Genomic DNA, 22,020 nt, shown 5'->3' with positions numbered 1-22,020 from the left:
CGCGCGTGTGTGTCCCTCAGCCGTACCTGCCGGGGGGTGGTGGGGCAGCCCCCCAGCCATCAGGCACTGAGGCAGGGGCCGAGAGCCCGGGGGAGAGGAGGCTGCTCCAGTGGCAGCTCTGCCGCCCTCCTGGCTTGGTCCTTCCCTGCCCAGTCCCGCCAAGCCAACCCGCCTTGGCTCAAGTGATGGCACCACACCCCTGGTGCTCTCAGCAGGGCCTCCATCCTCTCCCCTCAGTGATGCCCGTGCAAGGGAGGAGCGAGTGGCCTTCCTCCCAGGCTCACACAGCCGCAGGTGTGGTACTCCCAGTATAACCTGTAACCAGTAACTGGTGGCGTTACCATCATCAGAAGGCATGGGAAGCAAACGGTGTTTTCCTTCAACCACTTCAGCTAAGCTGTCATACTCTGAGCAACTCCCGCGCTTTTATCCAAATGATTAGAATAATTTTAAATCCCCCAAACTTGAGTAATTTTTTCTGTTTTAGGTAGTTTTCTGGCTTTCATAAGCTGTGGAAATAGGGCGATAAACATAAATACTAAAATCCTCAAATTAAGATGAGCTTCAATGATCTGTGTCTTTTCTTTGTATCTGTTGATTTTGAGGGCCTGGCTCAAAGCTCTTTGGGAGAGGAGGCGAGACAGGACAATTGGAGTCAGCAGCCCTTTGTCTTTTGAAGACAGTGAAATTACTCCAGATTTCACTTCCAGACTTAAAGCAGAATCAGTTTAAAGGACTTAACCCAAGCAACAACCATTAGTGGATAAGCCAGGAGAATGCCGAGGTCTTCCAGGCTCAACCCCTACTCCTCAGTTCAACAGAGTGTTCCCACTTTGGAAGCAAAAGCCAAAATCCTAGGAGTAAAAATGTCAATATACTGCTTGTAATTGTTTGTAGCTTAGCTGATGGCAGTAAAAAACCATCAGTGAGGTAGATTTACTCAGAGTACATCATAAAACAGGTCAATGCCCAGGAATTCTCCACTGGTTTTGAGTTTTCCTGGAAACAATGCAAGCAAATTCAGAAAGGACAATCCTTTCAGGAATTGTTTACTGATAATAGGATTTGGCACTCTAAATTCAAAGGAAAAAATGAAAGAGCACCTTTATTTTTAATACAGATAGGTTATCTGAAACTAGGTGTTCTGTTTTTCAAGAGTGTTTCTCGAGTTGCTGAAGTCGTAAGAATTTAGTTGAAATCCCTCTTCCAAAGTAAACATACTTCAGTACAAAGGCAGGGGCTTTTTTAGGGAACAGCTGTCTCTCCATCTCTCCTTCAGCAGCTGACATTTCCTTGCCAGCTACTTCGGTGGTGCGCGGGGAGCAGTCCTTTTAGGAAACTGAATAATGAGGTGTGTTGGTGGGGGGTGGTTTAGCCTCCGCTGCCATGGGCTCGCAGAGGGAGAGAAGTCAGGGTCGATATCTGTTGGGAAGCACTGGGGAATGTATTTATTCCTCCTCTTGTGTTATGAGAAAATGATACGATCCCAGGTTATAAAGCCTAATGATAAGTGTGGTGGTTGGTGAACACCTAAATCACATTATTTAAAAAATCACATTTAAGAGCTCCGTGAGATACAGATGGGCATCACCCCAACCTTGTTACCATTTTAGATTTCTCACCGCAGTCAAGTCACGCACGTAACTTTCATATGTCAATGTATGTAGATAATTTGATCCAGTTCTAATTTCTGTTATGTCTTATTAGCATCGTGACAACAAATTCCCAGTGAAGAATTGCCCAGACCTGTGTAAGTCTGATGAGCCTTGACTTAATTCACATCAGATTTATCTTTTACTCTAGACAGTGTCACACTGGTGCACACCAGTCAGGATGTTTCGTTTAACCTGACAGCAGTGCTTCAGCTTGTGAAAGAAGCAACACCAGCAACTCAGAGCAATGTCTGGCTGAGTTTCAAAGCAAGTGGATCCTACGGTACCATACTTACAGGCGCTTTGCCTTGTTGCTATATCACCTACTGTGGTGGGTCTAGTTACCAATTCCTGCCTATCAAAACTTCACATTTCTACAGCTTATTACCATTACAGGAGCAGTTGCTATTACAATTAATTCCTGGAACCAGTAAAATGCTGGCTTACAGGTAAGGAAGTAGGATAACAAAACGAGTCTGGTCTGTGTAGTTCAAGTCATTTGGAAAAATGTCTATTAAATCAAGATACAAGAGGATCAGGGCTGAAGCAAGAAGTAGCATGCTGGAGAGTTTTAAACTTGGGGGAGGCAGGACACAACATTCTCTGTAGTTGCTGTTTCATTATTGGATTTGTTGCATCGGTTTTGTTTCTTTTCCCATGTGGGATTTCTCTGCTTCTGAGAAGTTGCTCTTTTTCTTCCTGGCATTGTTAGGTCAACAGGGGCCAGGAGTCAGGGCAGACTGCGCTCTTCAGTGTTGAAAGATACTGATACACATGCAGCCACCATACAGTTTTTCTAAATCACACAGTGTTTTTTAAGCCAGTGTCTTCTTGGCAACTGATTGGCATAATCAGAGGGTAGGGCTTCTTTTTATTTTTGCTGCGTGGCTATCAGCACATGAGCTGATGCAGGGTTTCTTTCTGACTGGATGCCGGTGAGGTCATCCAGGCTGGGCACCGCACCGAGGCTGGTGATGCCGGTGCTCTTCCCCAGCTCCACCACACGTTGCTTGGCCACCTCGATGTATCTGGTCCCCTCTCTTTCCTCTGTCGTCTCTGAATTCTTCAGGCAGGAGCTCTAGTTTCCCACTGTGTCAGCATAGTGTCAGTTCCCATCAGGGCTTAATTTAATTCAGTCCTCATAGTGTTACTGTACTACAAGTGAGAAAATGGTGTGTCTGATATCACCCACCTCCTCAAATCATCTCCTTAAGTCAAGGACTCCACTACCAGAGAGTTCTGAAAATTTGAAATTCTTGCAACACAATAGAAAACTGCTTTCTCTTTTCCCCTACGTCTTAAATACAAAAAGAATAATGTGGAAAACCCAAATTATATTTTCGTAAGATACGTATGCAATAGGTGTTTGGCACAGAAAGTTTAGTCGCCCTGACAAAATAATTATTTCCCATGACAAAATAACTTAAAAGCTGAGCAGGGGGACAAAGGACCTGTTCATTCCTTGAGCCCAGTAAAAGGTGATCAGTGAGACCACAATATCACTTCTGTTTTCTAGAGTGGTTATCCAACCCCCACCCCAAATCTAATCCCTGCAGCTTTCTGAAGAACGTATAATCAGAAACATGACACTGCCAGCCAAGCTTTAATGTTTGGACTTTATAATTGAGGGAGAATACATATATTCATTGCAGTCAAAATACAGAGAAATGCCCAGTGGAAGACACCTTGGAAGAGATGATAAGGATGTATAATAGTATTTCTGGACTCTGGTTGTTCTGTGCCCTCCTGTAGTGTGCAGTTGCCACCTATTAATTAATTGCTGCCAGTTAACAAATGCATCCATTCTGTAACAGAATTGCATTGAATTTCTTTCCAATTTGTCAGGTCTTTTTGTCTTACTCTTCCTTTCCTAGATCACATTTGTGGCTGGTAAACAGGTTTCTGAAATGCAGTCTCACACACTTTGATTTTGAGTTAGCTTTCTTCTCTGCAGGACACAGCTATATACTGTACCTTTAAGTACCCAAATCAATTTAATTAAATTTCATTACAGGCACTAGAGCTGAAACAAACTAATGAAAGCAGCCATCACGTCAGGTGGTATTTATCTCGGCATTAAATTGAAAATACTCCCTTTAGGCTCTTAAAAATTAGTTTCAATATTTAACGCTAATAGCTTTTGGAATTGTTGATGGGGATGGTTTTAATGAATTTGTTACAAACTGTTTACCTTTCCAAGGGAAGAAGCTTGTTCCTTGCAGCAGAGGAGAGCTGAAGATAGATGACTTAAAACTATTTACGGTTTTGGAACACAGTGAGTTCTGGGAGCTGCCCATAATGCTGTTGAAAAACACCACGAAGGTTGTCGTCCAGCGATAGCAACGTGCCTTGTTTAGTCAAAGGCGATGCCAAGTCACCACAGTACCTTGCGTTAAGAGTTTATTGTTGGCCTGACTAGTTGTGTTGAGCAGATCAGGCTTGCCAGCTTGAAAGTTTGTGGCAAATTTTATTTGAAGACCGCATTATAGCCACTACTCTCAGCAGAGAGAAAAGTGAAAATTTGCAGGGAGGAGAAGAAGGAAAAACATCTGCCGCACAGGAGGATGCTACTGCCAGCATCCCAACTGCAGCTGGATTTTGCTCCCCCACTGCTGAGGCACCTTGCAATGCTGGTTCTGAGGAAGCAGCGTTGACAAAGTACCCGTTGACATTCTGCCACGCACTTTTCCTGTAGAGTCCGTGGAGCTGTGCAGATAGTGGGGATTTATTTCGTCCACTTCCCATCAGAGCCAGGGTCCAGGTATATTAATATATTAATACAGATGGAATAGACAGCAGGAAGAAAGGTTTAGGGGAAGATTCAGGTCACTTTTTTCTGACCCACATGCCAGGGATTTATTTGAGGGAAGCAAGAGTGCAAAAGGAGAGAGGCCAGGTGGCCATGCATGCATCCAGGTCCACAAAGCTGGAAGTATTTCTCACTTGCACATGTAAGCATGGCTGATGTCTCCTCCTTTTGCAGGCAGATAGTAATAAATAGTCCATTCCTTCTCCTTTTATCAGATCTAGAGTTTGTCCTCTTGGTATCTTCCTCTTCACCCATCTGTTTAAAAGAAAATAAATTATCAGAATACTGTAACGGAGTGAGTTATAGAGTCACCTTTCTGGTGAGAACTTCTGTGCTACTTCATTTTTATAGTAGAGAAATCACTGTGCAATTTATTATTAACAAGAGCTGTAAAAATAATGCTAAGTATGTTATTTACAGTCTTGATGCTTGGGTAAGTTTATTGGGCTTAAGCTATTCATTATAAATAAAACTAGAAACTATTATTTTTAAATATATATATGTATTTTACATATATACATATTATCTACATATGTATATTGAAAAGTTTCTAATTATTTCCAGTTTGATTTAACATTAAGAAGTTAGGGCTTTACAGATGGTTTTGTTTGCATTCTCATTGATCCTGCCTCTAGGTTGGAGGACGCAGCTTGTGTAGAAGCTGCTTGTTGGAAATGAAAGACTGGATATAGAAAATTTTGGTTTAAGCAAGTGGTATTAAAGATTAACTACTACTTTTTTCAAGTTACTAGTTTTTATTAATTAACTGTTTCTCTTCCTTATATTTTCTTATATGACTGCCATGAAATATGAGGTGCAGTTCAGTGAAGTGTCCTAAACATGAGCGACCTCTCTGGACAAACGCTCACTGTCAACTCTAGGGAAAGTCATGGCTCTGCTGTGGAAGCTGAGGCCCAGACTTCACTCTTCCTTTTGTTTTCCTTTGAAATTACGACCGAGATACATGCGTGCTTAGACAAATGCATTATGTAAGGAATACAGACGTTCTGAATCTGCAGTTAGGTGTCACATCTGTCTATCCTAATTTACTTACAACATTTCCCTCTACATCAAGTATAAATATCTTCTTTCCTCCTGTGGTTTTAAAAGCAAAAGTGTCACACTCTTGCTGAGTTCTCTTTCTTAAAAGTTCAGTGGAAGGGGGTTTTTCAGGCCATTTTCTCTTGCAATTCCGAGAGCCAGGGGCCTGCGGTTTCTGTGAAGGGAACAAAGGCAGAGAGATGCCTTGGGCAAAGGCAGAGAGCGGGAGGGAATGGGATTCAGGCTTGGATGCCTGGAGTAGCCTGAGCAGGGGTGGGGGGAATATTCTTTACTACCCCAACGGAGAAATTTTTTTCTGTAAATGAGAGGAAAATTCCAGCCATTTTTTGGTAATTTTATATTGTGTTTGTTTTTATTCAGCATTTCATTGCAAAAATTTTGTTTAGCGCCGTGCCAGGTGCTTGACTCGATTCCCCCTGAGCCCAAGAGAAAGTAGGCATTTTTAAAAGGTTTATGCCTTCAGTGCAAGACTGGGGAAACTCTGTGTTACTGATGTAGATTTAACGTTAAGCGGTGATAAAGACAGTTAAAATCTATCAGTACTTTAAGATGTTTGAAATACTGTCATTTAATAAGAGCACTAGCGAAAGTCAATTTTTTCTCTCACGATACTTTCAAACTATTTTTAATATCCATTTCAAAATGTAAAGTGCATTATTTTGGATTACTGCATTATATTATGGTACAGGAACAAAACATGAATTATTAAAACTCCCCTTTTTTATTCCTGACCTAGCTGTTTCTGGTGTTTGTATTACTTTGTTTCTTTTTTTTTTTTTAAATACATCACCATTATCACCGGTTTTAATAGAATGAATAGAATTTCTTCCTGTACATCTTGGAGAAAAATGCAACGAGGAAAATGTATTGATTATTTTTCTCTTACGTGTGAACAAATGGGCAGTTAATATTACTAGACTATGGATACCCACATAGTTTTGATAATCCTGGGGCTTCCCTATCTACTTAGTCAAAAAATTTCAGATAAGATAGAAATAATTCAAAACAAAAACTGATTTTCACCATGAAGACAAGCAGTCTTACAATTTGGAATATTTTCATAACCCGAATGCTGTTTGCAATGTGAAAACAGAGGCATGGAAAAAGACAGAACTATTAGACAAATAGCCTAAAAAGCTGTTCGGTGTTTTCATAATTTGAGTCTTTCTGAAATGTGGTTTTTTACAGAACTTTCTGCGTTTTAATTTTTCTCCTGGTGTGTCAGTACAGTTAGCACGTCCTATCCTATACCACTAAGAGTATTTGCCACCCAGTGGCAGGAAGAAGATAGTAGCCCACTTGCATATGCGTAGCGAAAACACTAGAGGAAAATACTCTGTACTTAAAATGGGGAACTGTATGGTGTTGTCCCTGACTGCTGTCGCAATGTTTGATGTTGCAGGACGGATGGTCACAGTATCACTTTGTAGCCTCATCTTCAACAATAGAAAGGGATCGGCAAAGACCGTACTCTTCATCCCGCACGCCCTCCATCTCTCCCGTGCGCATGTCTCCTAACAACCGCTCAGGTAAGACCAGGCTTTCAGGACTGAAGGACAGACAGAAGTGATCCATCACTGTCATCTCCCTTCTTTAAGCAGTGTCACTGGCATCCGGATTTGTTGTTAACAATGGTGGAAGGGCACAAAATACATTCTTTGCTCTTCCCTGAACTTTCTGGTCAAAACAGGAATTTATTTTTTTAACACCTTGTAAAGTTTTACAGCACAAAGAATATTCCATAACTTTTTGTTATGAATTCTTTTGCAGTGTTTTCCTGATTGGGATTGCCTGCCTAGGTCTCGGGGCAATGGTGCCCATCTGTAGCATGAGGAAATTCTGTTACTCACTTTGCTAGTGATGAAAACCACTATGTTGTTTATGACCACTCTGCACACTAAGCAGAAGTTGAAGGATCCACATTATTTTTTTCTCAGCTTCTATTCTGATCATGTGTGTATAAGTGTGGGTATACATGCATATGTAAGTTTCACAAGAGATTGGTCTTCATGTAGCGTTGATGGCATATTTACACCAGCTACCATAATTCTGTATACACTGAATTAATATATCTCAACTTATGCCACATTGTTAATTAATTTTTCTATTCAGAAATCTGTATGTTTTCCTCTCAGCTTATTTTAAGGTAGAACATACCCTAGTTAGATAAAACCATTCCCAGTGAAAATCTTCACAGAGTAAACCAGTCAGCCTTTCAATGTGCTTTTTACTACTTGTTCAATCAAATGCTGTCATTCATAAGTATACCAAGAGTTTAAATTAAAATTGGCCAAAACAATTATTGCCATCAATTGTGCCATAGTTTTGTTGTTAAGAAAATTGTTTCATTAATTATCCAGAAGCTGCATCTTAGTCCTGCAGAATAACCACTGAGGAAATCTGAAAATGTAGCCAGAAGTACAGTGAGAGCTGTTATTCAGTTTTCAAAAATCTATCATTACACAAGTCTGTAAAGGGCTCTTGTTCCTTTTTTTCTCCTCCAAAATCTCTTTTTCTCTGTAAATGCAGGGCACTTGAAATGTCTGTCCCTGAGACCTTAGTTCCATCTCTTGCCAGAACTGTCTCCTCACTTCTATAACCCTATTGCTTAAAGAACATACTTAAAGAAATTTTAGATTAAATCTTTCTGCCATCATCATAAGACTGGAAAAGGAGACATACAGTGGCTGTTTCTGAAGGAAGAGGAACCCATGTAATTACATATCAATCAGCTCAACTCATTCTAGAAAATTGCTGGAACAAATAATCACAATCTGAGCACCTCAAAGATAGTAGGAACATAACATACTGCTTAACTCTAGGAGAATCTCTTTCCAAATAGTAGTATAAGTTGCTGTCTGTCTGGTAGTATCCATATCAAATCCAAACATAGGTTCAATACAATTTGTTCTTATAAAACCCACCTGAATTCCTGCTACAAGATACTTAAAACGCTTTGTGGAAAGAATAGTCAATAAATGAAATCTACTGTAATCAGTAAAACTTTCACACACTATTTTTATCGGCAAGCTAGGGCAAACTAACAAACAGTCCAGAAAATGTCATGTGGCAAATAAAACACTGACTGAAAACCATTCGCAAAGCATGGGTATTGCTTATTGCCAAAATGGAAGAGTGCTTTGCTTGGAGGTTTGCCTTTTGCCTTGGGTCCAGTACTCTTCAGTGGTTTCATGAATGACCCAGATATTATACAAAGAATGCTTATCACCTTTGCAGGTGACATAAACCCAGGAGAAGCTCATGTACCTTGAAGGGCATTACTGGAATGCAGAGTGATCCTGAGAAAGTGGAAATACTGTCCAAAGGGAAAAAAGATCCAGTCCTTTACAAATAAATTATAAGGAGAATATCTGGCTAGGCAAAAGTTCTTTAAATTTTATTTAGGGAGTTTTGTCAATTGCAAACATTAATCGGGAGATGGAGAAATCAGGATCTGAGGGCACGCTGAATGGACCGTAATTGTTTAACTCGAATAAGAGAGGCACAAGATGGGGGGGGCAGTGGGCAGAGTACGCATCAAGTACTCAAGCACGTAACAGCCAGCTTTGATGAGGAACAGCATGAACTTTCTCTACTTTTATAGCAGACAAATGGAAATAATGAGCAGCAAGGAGTCAGGCTAGACATCAGGGAACAGTAGGGAAACAAAGCACTGGAACAGACTGCTTGGAGCAGTTATGCGGTCTCTGTCATTAGAGATCTTTAGTTTAGAAGAAAATCTGTCAAGAATTATTTTGGTATACTGGATCCTACCTTGGGGTAAGGAGTTGAAGTAGATGAACTCACAATGTCCCACCCGTCCCTAGGACTTGGTAGTAAGATGCTTTAACTAGCGTGGAGAGCTCTGTCTTCTTTTCTGTGTCCTTTAAGAGTAAGAGCAGAAAGTGTTGATACCACTTTTCGGTCTAATGTCAACCAATAATTTTATGCCTGCTTCCAGTAAAAACTCTGAAAGAAGGCACTTCTGGATTTTAACACTTGCCAGAAAGCAGTTGTTCTCACATGGGAAGGGAGAGAGAATTCCCACAGGGAACAGAGAGAGGTGGTTCTGTCTTTATCAGTCAAATTTGTTCAAAACACCAGAGTGCTTAAAAGCGCTACTGCAGTATGTGAAACAAAATGCATCCCTGTGTTAGCAACTTCTTCAGGGTTTGCGTTCTGCTTTGTTCCCTATTAGACTCAAGTTGACATTAGCTGATTTGGTAATTTAATGTCATGTTTTTTTATATCTGATGGATTATCAGCTTTAGAATTGCATCACCATTGACAAGCCATTTGAAAGCAATCCCCAGTTCTGATGGCTTCATAAGAAGAACAATCTGTCTTGTATTTGCTCAGTAGATTCAGAAGCCAGGGCCAGCAGAACCTTAAATGTAAGCAGAATTCAACATCACTTGTGCTTTCCTACTCCTTAATTAAGTACAAGTGCTTCCCTACTTCTGAAGTAAAAAATGTAACATAGTTTAGAGATGCTGAAAGACATAACTCACGATCAAGCTTCACAAATGAGCTTGTCCTACTTTTCCTTTTTTAAAGCAAGGATGTTTTTACTGCTTTTGACATTCTTTTGACGTATCAAATACCTGGGCCGAGGCAGGGGAGGGCGTGGAAGTAAGCACCAGCACTTCAGTTACTTCTGTACCACTGTGCTTTCACGAGGCTCTGGGGTGCTCTGCCACTCACCTTGCACTCCTTCCCCTGCCCTTCACAGCAGCGAAAGTGCATTGCAACAACTAAATATGTTGAAGTCAGTTTACCTGAAAGCTATTCTTTTTTCCTCTGCTTTTGTCCTTTTCCTAAGCATCGCAGGCTCTGAGTCTTCATGATCAGTGGCAGCAGTCACATTTTCCAGTGCATGAGAATCAAGTACAAGCCCAGTTCTCCTCCTAGTCACCTCATACTTTCCTCCTTTTAGCCACACCATAAGTATCAGTGATGAAGGGGTTAGTTTTAACGGTACCTTAAAGTAGCAGTTGTTCTTTTAATGGCAATTGTTCATACCTACATATTTAAAGACAGAAAAATTACTCAAATTACCTTTAAGTGTTAGGCATTCTTTGCTATATGTTTTCTACGAAAAACACTCTCTCTTTTCTTCCTGTCCCCATTAGAATCATGGGTTTGTTTCTTTTCAACAGAGAAGGGAGGAAAACATTTTATAAGGGTTTTTCCACACAGTTGAAAGTTAATGGTCTTTTCAACAGAAATAAATTACCATTTTGAGAAAAAAAAAGGGGGGGGGGAAATGGCTATACTAGAAAGTTTTGACAAGATAAAGAAATCAAAAAGCTAAAGGAAAAAAAATTCATTATTACTGTACTTTTTTTCTGAATGATCATCTTAGATGTTGGGTATAAGTGAAAAAAGTAAAACATTCAGAGAGAAAATTATGTCTGGAGTTGATTGTCCTGTGAATACATTTGTCCTGTATTTGAACTAACAGCACCTTTTATTTTCTTCCGTGATGGGTAGTGTTTCTTCAAACAGCTTAATGTTAGCATGCTAATAAATATAAACTTTACTAAAATGTTTACTCTAGAGTTAAACACTACATTCAGTCATATGTGGCGAGAAAAAATAAATCCATTTTTATGATCTAGCAAGTGCCCCAGCCTCACCTCGGGAAATGATCAGCCTAAAAGAAAGAAAAACAGACTATGAATCAACTGGAACAAACGCCACTTACCATGGAAATAAGGGAGAACACACTTCTAGGAAAGACACCATGACAGGTGAGATTATTCTTGCATAGCGTATATAAAAATCAGTTGTGATAGACCACTGATTTTATAGGCTTGGCTGGGTTTACTCTACTATAGGAAACCGTCAACCTGCTTTGGTTGATTCCAAAGTTTTAGCCACCTTGAGAAATACAACCAAAGAAATATTTGATCTTAATGAATACAATGCTGTGTGAAAATGATTTGTGAAGACTGTGTTTCTTCACAAAGGAAAGGCTCTAAAAGCAATTTTACATTTCTTTCTGTTTGTAAGTTTTGTTTTATTTTATTAACTAGCGTTGTTTCTGAAGCATGACAATGGTTGAGCATGTGCAGTGATCCCTAACATCCAGCTTTTGCAGGGAGTGGCTTTCTGGGACCGGTTAGCTTATTTTGCATGTCAGTCATCCCTAGGAAATTCCATAGCAGTTTGTAAAGTTTATCCCTGTTACTTTCTCAGCTGGGCTGATGTAAATGGAACAATTTTCTCTGTGTATGTTATGGCATCTATTGCGGGTTTCACCAAATGCTTCTCTCCCCTAGTGAGCTCATTAACCTGTTAGCATTTCAGTAATTGTAAAATTTTGAGTGCTTTGCCTAGTACTGCACCTCTTTGTTAATTCTCTTGCAAAATAGGTGTTGATCTCCATCACGATTGCACAGGCTTGTATAACCTCTGTTGAACGTTTTCATGCATTTATTCAGCGCCAAGCATCATGGAGTCCTCTCCTCCAAATGCTACCTCAGGGCAAGTAAAAAATCACAGTGAGGAGTCGCTCTGCGCTTTTGGAATGCCTGTTACCTTTTCCCACACCCTCTGTAGGGGTCTCGCTGAGAGGATGCCAGGATGGGCTGTCTTTGTGTTCCTCGGCTCACTGGGGACACCAATAGCATGCTGACTCAGCGTCAAGCCATCCATACTAGCTTTCAGGACCATATTTAGGATATGATGATACTCATACTGTGTCTACTGTGTTATACGCTATTCTGTTATCAAAACCTAAAGGCCAGCCTTTGAATTTATGAAAATGCAATATGGAACATTAAAAAGCATGGAAGTGAAAATCTGAAGAAGCGGAATGACAGTCAAGAGCTTTTGGGAACCACAGAAATGGGGAGTGTCCTGAACAGCGTCCACAGCGTACTGCATGAGGTTGCAGCAGATTCAATCAAGGTACTGCATTGTTTGGATCTGTAATATTTTGAGTGTTTCAGAGTGGTGGTTCTCTATGCAAGGTGGTTCTCTAAAACACTTCAGTGGTCCTTACTTGTGTGATTGTGAAGGATAGGACCGCGGTTTTTTCACCACTTTGTCAAGGATCCATGAAGAGGGAATCTCAGAAGTAAGAGCAGTAGGCTGAAAAAAGAGAATCATTAGTATTTTGTTCTAGCTGTATCTGCAAATTTAGACTACCAGATTATATCAGAAGGTTCAGAAAAAAAAGGGTTTCCGTGTGGAAAATCTGTTTCCTTGCAGAGTCTTGTCTCTCTCCACACTTTAAAGAAATTGGGGGTTTCTTTTTCCCCATCCCTTTTCATTTTGTCTTTTAATGTAGTATTTTTCTTCTCCCAATCCTGTTTCCCTTGTTTCCTTTCTCTTTCAATATAATTTTCAGATCATGAGGTTTGTACTTCCCCAGGAACCTTTTCTCCACTTTGATTTTTGCATCGTGTTTTCCTGCAATATCTGCTTGTGTTTTGTCTGATCTTATTGATCTTTTGGGTGGGCTTTTAGTAAGGAAACTCAAAACACTCAGCATCATGCTCAGCTATCGACTATTTTTCCAACTACTGGGCTCAGTGAGAAAAATCAAAACCAAAATCAAATTGAAAAGTGTAATAATATGTCACAATCTTATGTGACAGTTGTACAAATGAATATGAAATTAACAAATCACTTTCTCTCTCTTTCAGGTCACCAAATCTCTGTTCATTTGGTCTGAGCTCAAATTAAGCACCGTTTTAAGAACAAAAGAAAATGGGAGTTAGAAGGAGTCTCACTCGTCAACATTCAACATGAAATTTTTGTAGCATATTTGTAGTTCATAAAATAAATATTTCATTAAAGAACAATATAAAATCAGTATTTGTGATTTTAATTGTGAGACATTTTGGCTTGACTTGGATGGTCTAATAGAAGTTTGTGTAGCAAGTTCATTGCAGTGCTTATATTTCATTTTATGCATCAGACAATGCATTGCAGCTAATACATCCACAGAGCCTATGGGACTTCGATAAACCTTTTTTCAGGTTCCACCTGGCGTGTCCATATTTTGGGCTGCTCTTGTATTTTGTGCCAAGCTGATGTATTACACAAAGCTTTCTTTGACTTACGGATTTATACAGAATGTAGAGCCACTGTAGAGCTGTAGTCCCAATTTATCCACAACTGTCTCCATGCTCTTCTCCAAAGCTCTTCTCAGTTTATAGTTCAAAAATTTTATGACCTCTTGGCTGGGACTGAAATGAAGGTTTTTTTGATGGATTTTCAAAGTAGAAATGTTGACTTCTTGCTGTTGTGGGGAGTTGTCACGAAACCTCTGGGAAAAATGGAGAATCTATGAAGTAAACAGTTTGGCTGAAGATGATAACTTATATTGATTTCACAAGGGCAGCTAAAAAATAGAGGAACAGTATCAAAGTTCTCGTTGCCCTCTTCCCTTCACAGGTTTATGATACCTTGTATATTTACTATCCATCTTTTCTTCTCTGTAGAAAATAATAACCAATAATAAAATTTTATCACCTAAAGTATATTTTTAAGACAAAAACTATTATAGTCCTTTTAAAAAAACAGGAACTATAAGTGCATGTGATAACGTTATTTATGTCATGGTGTTTTCCTTCAGAACAGGGAAGATAAGGTTACTGTACGCTATCATGGGACTCCTGCTCTGAAGTTTCTTCTACTTTGTTAGTTCCCTCACTGAACTAATTCATACATCACAGTCTGCACCCTGTATCTTCACTTCCACCAGCAGAAACACCTTCTGATTAATTCATTGGCTTTTGGTTGTCAAGAATCAATCATCTATACTTCTGTCATTTAAACTTGCTTGCAAGTCCCTGCACATTCAGAACACAACAACCACCATCATCTGTTACAACAGCTACAGACGCTTGGGCTACTTGAACTTATTATTACTCTAAGAAACCATAATACACTGTAATCTTTTCTCATGCCCCTACCTCATCTTTCACCATGCAGGAAGGTGGCAGTGGTAGTGACGGGTAATGATCTCTGTTAGCTGAGATTTTTAAGGCACAGAAGCATTTTCCTTTACTGTCTTGAACTAAATTTTAGAAAATGGAGTCCTGCTGCTTATAGCAAAAAAAAAGCAGGCTATGCAATACCAGATGAGGATGACTACCTGTCCAGCTGAGCTTTCCTTTCTTACCATCAGTCTCCGTTTGTGAGGGCAAAAGGCTAGCACCCTGTTATTTCAGAGTGTCTGCAAATGTGTTGAGGAACAAGTACTTATAAGAACTGAAAGCTGAATGTCAAACCATGAATCAAGTGACTAGGATATATGGGGACGGCTTCGGTCAGTGATATCTTTGTCACATAAACCACTGAGTGACATAATTTTCAAAGCTGTTGTCAGCTTTGCAGAAAACTGCTGTGGGGAACTATATGATTTTTTTTAACCGATATCACCTTGAAAAAGGGACGGGGGGGGGAAAAAGAAAGGTATTTTTCTGTAATGTTCTTTATGCAATGCAACCACCAAGTACTGCAGGTTGATCATAGTACTCATTTTAGAACCCTCACAATTTTGCCTAGTAAAAAGTACCTCTTCTATACTATCATGTACTGATGTTTAGGTACTGCATAAAATACACACACACACACACACACACACACACACACATGACTCCTCAAATCATTGCATCTACAATTCTCCCATCTCTAAGGAAGTGTGGCTGCTGGAAAATCTCCATCTCTTGCTCCTTGTACACTTTTCCCTTCTCTTGACATGTTTTTAAAAAGAAAAAAAAATTACTTCATTAACCTTTCTTTCTCTCTGTTTGGTAATTTTACTATGACCGTATGTATACAATATTAACAGCAAAAAGTCAGATAATAACCACACAGTATCTGTCCATTCATCTAGCTCAATCTCTCCCTTCTTTCTTTTATATTTGCCCTCTGCTTTTGGACAGCAAGAGTCAACTGCTCACTGAAGCATGGCAGAGCGGGAATGGAGTTCCCAGGGATGCCGCCTGTGTGTTCAGAAGCAGGTACTGGAGTGGGGCTGCATGCATCGCTAGCAGCTACATTGCTTGACTTACATTTCCTCCAGACACAGAGTTATCTCAGCCTCCCAGCTAGACCAGGCCAAGATTTCTCATTCTTGAATTCCTGGCATTCATTTCCAAGCATCTGATGTGTCATTTTATTTCTTTTTATTACATTAAGAAAAGACTACTACTTTTTTTTTTTTTTTTTGCTTTTTAAACTTGTGAATTTGTATCCACATCACTGCAATGAAATCAGCAGACGCAGACCTTGCAGCTATTTTCATAAGCTGAAACTATCCATTTTTCTATCGCAGAGTATGTGATCCAGGAGACTGTAAGTCTTCAATCTGTCATGTGACAATTCTGAGCGCATCATCATCAACTCCAGCCTATTTCTGGTTTTATAATAGTCATGGTTATTAGTGGCACATATATACCATGGTCCTTTCTATATACCTGAAAAAGGAGCAAAGGTCATGACCCTCCTTAAAGTCTCTCTGATTGCCTGTCAGAACATCTAAATTAGCATGTGCCCAGTTTGCTGGTTTTTTCATCAGATTCTTCATAAAACCCTCAGATGTTGCACCTGATACTAATCTTTTATTCTTGACATCAATCAACCATGAACAGTATTGGCCTGTCTGGGCTGAATATGTTCAGTCATGCTCAACTGAAAACTTGTATGCATGGAACTTCAACCCTGCTTATCTTGCAATGTATACACATGGAAACAAAATGCTTACAAGAACTTCTTCCTCTGTTTATGAGAGTCCAACACATCGAGTGTCACTTTCATTTTTTTCAAGAAGTAGCACTTCACACAATGGGTGGCTGAAACACTAGCTCTGAGTATCTGAGTATCTTCTCTGATCTTGAGAAGAGGAATTTGTATAACCCAACTTGTTCTAGCCCTTTGTAGGGCAAGCAAAAAACTCAGAAAAACGGCATAAAAAGATAGTATCAAGGAAATATCTGGCAGTTGTACTACTGAGAGTCATGCCATCGTGAGATGCACCATAAATAGCAATGCTGATGCAGACTCCTCTAATACCAAAGACTGTCATCAGGAGGGAGATTTTCAAACTAAAACAGAGGATGCAGCTGGAATATAAAAAACTTTGAAATAACAGTCAAGTCTCACACATCACTCAAGTTTGGTGACAAAATGCTGCCTGAGCAGAGAGAACCTCTGCAGATCAGCCCTTTGGTACTAACACCTACAGCCAAAGACAAACTACTCAAGCAGTCATCATTTCCATCTGTTACCACCTATTGGCACACAGGCAGAATTCAAAGTACCTACCACTGGAAAAGACCAGTTGTCATCTGTTACTAGAGTTTGTATTCTTCCCACCTTTAAAGAAAGGATCCCGCTGCACTCTGTTTCTGTAACTGCTTTTCAAGAAACAAGAGTTTTTTCATCCCTATTAATTAATGGTTATCAAGCGAAAAATCTCTTTTTCCAGCTGTTATGGTTCACTACCCCACCATATAAGCCCTGTCTTTACCTTGTTTCAAGAACATGCTGGAGATCTTTAAGAACACCACCTGAGATCTGTAAAGCAGCGACGTGGAACGGTGCACCATACACTGTCGAAAATTACACCCTCAGCACGCAACCTATAGCAGACATGAAGATGAGAATTGGCATATTACAGTCAACTTTGATTAAAGACCATGACGTTCCTTTTCTCCACAGAGGGTGTGATGGCTGGGGGAAAGGTAGAGGCTGGGGTCCGTGCTAGCAGGTCGCCAAAGGAAGAAAGAGTGGTTACTTCTTCAGTAACTGTGGTTCTTCTTAGTGATGTGACTAGCATGGATCCCATACCCAGCTTTCAGCTCTGGTGCTCAGTCCTCACCCTCAAAGGTTTTGAGTTGTGAAGGTAATTAAAAGCAACTCCTGGTGCCGCCAGGTTTCATACCTTGCACAGAGACCTGCGAGAAGTTCCATGAGCAACATGTTTCAATTCCACTGATGACTCTGATTCATGACTACTCAATTTTTACCTTCGGGCATGTGCTTTTATAATGAGAATCCTCATGACAGCATCAAATTATTGGTTACAATGTCTGGAAAGTTAGTAATGCGTGCCCAGTAAGAACAGTGCGCAGCAGCCACACAAAATACTGCCTTCATATTCTTTCAAATATGAGAAATAACTGTAATCTTTCTAGTTCTACTGGCAAACTAAGCTTCAGCTAGGTAGCCAAATCAAAGTGATCAGTGAAGTCAGCTTTGCAGGGAAAATCCTTAGCTTTTTATGTGGGTTTTTAGGACAGGGTGGGAAATAATTTTTTGCAAAACTGTATGATGTTATACTTGTCTTCAGAATTACTTCTGCTTTCATACTTATAGCTCAGTTTTGTCCATGCATTTTAGCAGTAGGACATCTGAGAAGGACGTGACAGCAGTTCATGGATTTGAGACTATCTTGGCCAGACCTCTTCAGCATAACTACATATTACTTTTTTGCATAGCTCATTTTTTCAGTTGCATTTAATCACTTTTCCCATTAATAATTTCACCATATAGCAAAAGCGCTGTAGGATAAATAATCCAGTATTTGGTGTAACATCATCCAACTGAAGTGAATAGAATGAAACGTTTCTTAATCTCAGTATTTAACTGTTACCTGTTTAGTGTATGCGTGTTACAAAATCCCATATAGAACCTGAAAATGTGTTACTGAATGCTACCTGTATATGAAGCCATTTTGGTGATTTATATGTGAAGATCGGTATGAACGTGACATAGCACCTGCTGCCATTAGTAAGTGTATACCATGTACATGCATGTTACACCAAAGCACAGATTAAGACTGTTTAGTGGGACAAAGAGAAAATAGAACTCTGCAGATGCTTTTAAGGATTTTTGTGTATAGGAAACAGGTGCTGAATAATGTATTTAAGAATTCATTTTGAGGCCGAAGAGGTATGTTTGGTAAACCTGCTTTCTCCTTCCTTTTTTGTCTCTCCAGCTCAGAACACTGGAATCTCAACTTTGTACAGGAATTCGTATGGTGCACCTGCTGAAGATATCAAACACAACCAGGTAAGTACGGTGACTGAAATGTTATTGTTCCAGATGGCAAAGGATCAGTGTAACATCTTGTATGGAAACTAAGGGAAACATCAGAAAGATTGATAAATCTAATTAGAGGAACTGAGTCATCTGCTTGCACAAACGCAAGCAATTACACTGGCTTCAAACAAGCTACATTCTTTATGCTAATGGATAATTTCACCCCAAGTTTCAAAAAATATCCAACAGGTTATGACAGCATATGCACAAAAATTAGCTAAGGTGTAACTCACGGTGGAATCAAGAGGAGCTTGAGACCTGAATGCCTTTAAAGTTCTGGATATGTGTGACACAGGCTACAAAAGCCAAGCTAACGTTAATGGTCACTTCCGCTGGCTTTGGTATCTCGTGATGTCCTGTGCCAATGAATTTGGTTAAGTCTCGTCACATCTTGCTACTGAAGTACAGCCATCATAAAACTCAACACCACTGCTGACACCGCACAGCTCACGTGCTAAGGCATCCTAGCAGAAACTCAAGTACTGAACGGTCCTGGAGAAAGAATCCCCTGTATCGTCTGCAGGGATGCGTACACTACACTTACACGTAGCAAAAGCCTTCAGATTTGCCATTTAGTCACTCCAGAAGCACGATTTAACAAGGGTTTTTGCTTGATTGTTTTATAATGCATGCACTGGGGCATGGGCAAGAGCATTTCATTGGGAAGGACGCTCTGTCATGTATATACATCCAAGCCATGCGGTCTAGAGCTTTGGGACTCACTTAAAAATGCCTTGCCCTGAAAACCAGTAAGCAAGAAGTACATCTGGATAAGGTGGGCATTACAAAAACATAATTGGCAGCATGGGTGCCAAGCTAATGCACTCACAGAAAAAACTTTAATATTGACATGTATGGCATTCATACAGCTGGTATTTCCAGTATAGTGTTTCCTCAGTCCCTGGGAAACAGACATTTTTCTGCACCCATAGGCTTTTGTTTCATCATTATGTGTAATGCTACTTTATACTTAATTATCACAACTCCTTGATATTTTCACAACTTCCCTATGTGGTATGCAAAATTTAAAGCATTTTTCAACTAGAGAAATGAGACAAAAAAACATTTAAGGAAAGCACTCAAAGTTACTAGTACTACCAGACAGGTAAATAAATACTTAGAAAATTGAGAAAAAATATTTTTCTCTGAAAATTTTTACTAGGTTGCCTGAAATTTCAATTTAAAAGACTGATTTCAGTCGTAATCCACAAACCTAATGTGAAGAGAGCTTCTGATATTCCATGCCCCCTTTCTCTTTATTGGTTTTGCTTTTTAATCAGCCAGTATTTCTTGCGGTGCACGATATTCCTTCTTTGTGTGAGCCAGTTCAGTGCATGAAGGTGTTTCTGCTTTTACTGCATTTAAAGAGATGAAGGAAGCCCTTCTAATTAACACAATATTTAGAGAAAATAAGGGTATGAGGTATTGTAACAGCAGGTACACTCTTAATTGCAGTCGTGAATCAACTAATTAGATTTTTGAAGCGAGAGTTGGAGCAAAAACAAAACAAACAAAAAAAACCCACCAAAAAGCAAAACCAGTTTTCCACCTTCTCCCACTTGCTTTCTCAATGAAACATCAGGTTTATGATTGCCATACCAGAAATAATTTTCTTAGCTAAAATGAACACAGAAATACTACTTCAGTCCCCTATTTTCTACTCAAAAACTGACCATCTCTAATTCTGTGGCATATAAATACTGTGCTTAGTACAGAAATTTTCTCCTGTGTCCAAAATTAAACACCTGTGTTTGTATATGTGAAAAGAAACAAGGGGCTCAAGGTCCTATACACCTTGATAGCAGTACTAGAGATAGAACCTAGAGTAGTTGTGCTCCCTTGGGCCCAGCGTTGTAAGATCACTTGTAGGACTGTTAAAAGACATGGACAGCCTTTTGCACCCTACGCACAGAGTCCAGTACAGACCTGCTTTGAGAGAATATCACAGAGTCTGGGACACAGCGGTGCAACGGTTCCTCTCTCCTTGAAGGAGCACTGCTAACTCTTGCAGAGTCAGCAGGATCTACAGATTCTTCTGACTCCAACGTCTGAGCATCGGTACTCCCAGTGACGACCATTTGAGGATTGAAAGGCTATGTCATTTCACAGTCACAAAGTCTGCCCAAACTTAATAGCGGTGGCATAGAGTGAAAGGCAGTGTTCCAGCTACAAGAAGAGAGACTGGCTGGGGGCTGTCTGAAAAAAACATGGCAAACATAGGGTAGGGGACCACCTGAGATTTTTTTTTTTTTTTCTGCATATCGTAAATATTTTGGCATCAAGGCAACTTGCGGGAATGTAGCAACAACGCAAGATCGCCAACATGACGTGTTAAGGAGGTGGTAAGAAGATTGTTCTGCTTAGCAGTAGCAGAAGAACGCATTGCAGGGCACATAGCTTGAAATTTTCTCATGTCAGTGCCCTGAAGACTGTAAGTGGATCTTAAGGCTATGGTGTCACTCTCAATCTCACTTGTGGCAAAGGCAGCTGCAAAATGTTCAGCATCTTTGGACTGTGTATTGCTTCCATTCAAATTCTTCAAGGCTGTTTTGGCCACCAATGTTTGCATTATATAGCTGCAAAATAGTCAGGAAGTTATATGCGGATTATAGTTACAAAAGTAACTGCAAGCTACGCTGCTTGAACGACCTCTGAAGTAAACCAGCATCTCTAGCAGCAATAATATTGAATAGTAAGTGTATTTAATAATATCATTAAATAAATAAATGTAAAGAAATGTAATGACAAGGCAAGGCTGTAGAATTAATTCACTACCATGCAACACCTTGAGCAGCTGTTAAGATAATGCACAACTTGGATGAGAAACACAGAGTGAGATTTGCTCCTTCTTCCATCCTGTTGCCCACAATAAGTCGTATCTCACAAGCTGTGGGTATTACTATTTTTCAGGTTTCAACACAGCCAGTTCCACAGGAGCCCAGCAGAAAAGATTATGAACCATATCAGCCGTTTCAGAATTCAACAAGAAACTATGATGAGTCCTTCTTTGAGGACCAAGTGCATCATCGTCCACCTGCAAGCGAATACAACATGCACCTGGGACTAAAGTCAACTGGCAACTACGTCGACTTCTATTCAGCTGCTCGTCCCTATAGTGAACTTAACTATGAAACAAGCCACTATCCAGCCTCTCCCGACTCCTGGGTTTGAGACTTGGGCAGATACAAAAGCTCCAGGAACTGTGCATGTGCATGCATACCACAAGACATTTTTTTTCCTGCAAATTTAGTTTGTTAAAGCCTGTTCCATAGGAAGGCCCAGATAACCAGTATGGAAAAAAATTAAGAGATTTTTTTAGAAGGCTAAAAGATACGAAAGCTAAACCTGGGAGTAATTAGAAAGAAATATATATATACATATATATATTTTACAGTGTGGGGCAACTTTACTGTTGGCCTGTAGAGTCTAAAG

General features: G+C 39.9%; 1 protein-coding gene across 1 annotated transcript in view; it reads left to right on the top strand.

Moving 5' to 3' along the window:
* CTNND2 (catenin delta 2) overlaps positions 1-21,759 on the top strand; it is a 581,628-nt gene extending 559,869 nt beyond the window's left edge. The window contains exons 18-21 of the mRNA XM_035892032.1: positions 6,926-7,052; positions 11,145-11,276; positions 18,485-18,558; positions 21,499-21,759. Coding sequence (XP_035747925.1) covers positions 6,926-7,052; positions 11,145-11,276; positions 18,485-18,558; positions 21,499-21,759 — 594 coding nt within the window. The remainder of the gene's footprint in view (positions 1-6,925; positions 7,053-11,144; positions 11,277-18,484; positions 18,559-21,498) is intronic.
* The last annotated feature ends 261 nt before the right edge of the window (positions 21,760-22,020 follow it).

This window comes from Egretta garzetta, unplaced genomic scaffold, assembly GCF_000687185.1.
Source record: "Egretta garzetta isolate BGI_Z169 unplaced genomic scaffold, ASM68718v1 scaffold144, whole genome shotgun sequence".
In the NCBI taxonomy this organism is placed as follows: Eukaryota; Metazoa; Chordata; class Aves; order Pelecaniformes; family Ardeidae; genus Egretta; species Egretta garzetta.
The sequence above is the reverse complement of the archived record's forward strand: the minus strand, read 5'-3'. Positions and strand labels throughout refer to the sequence as shown.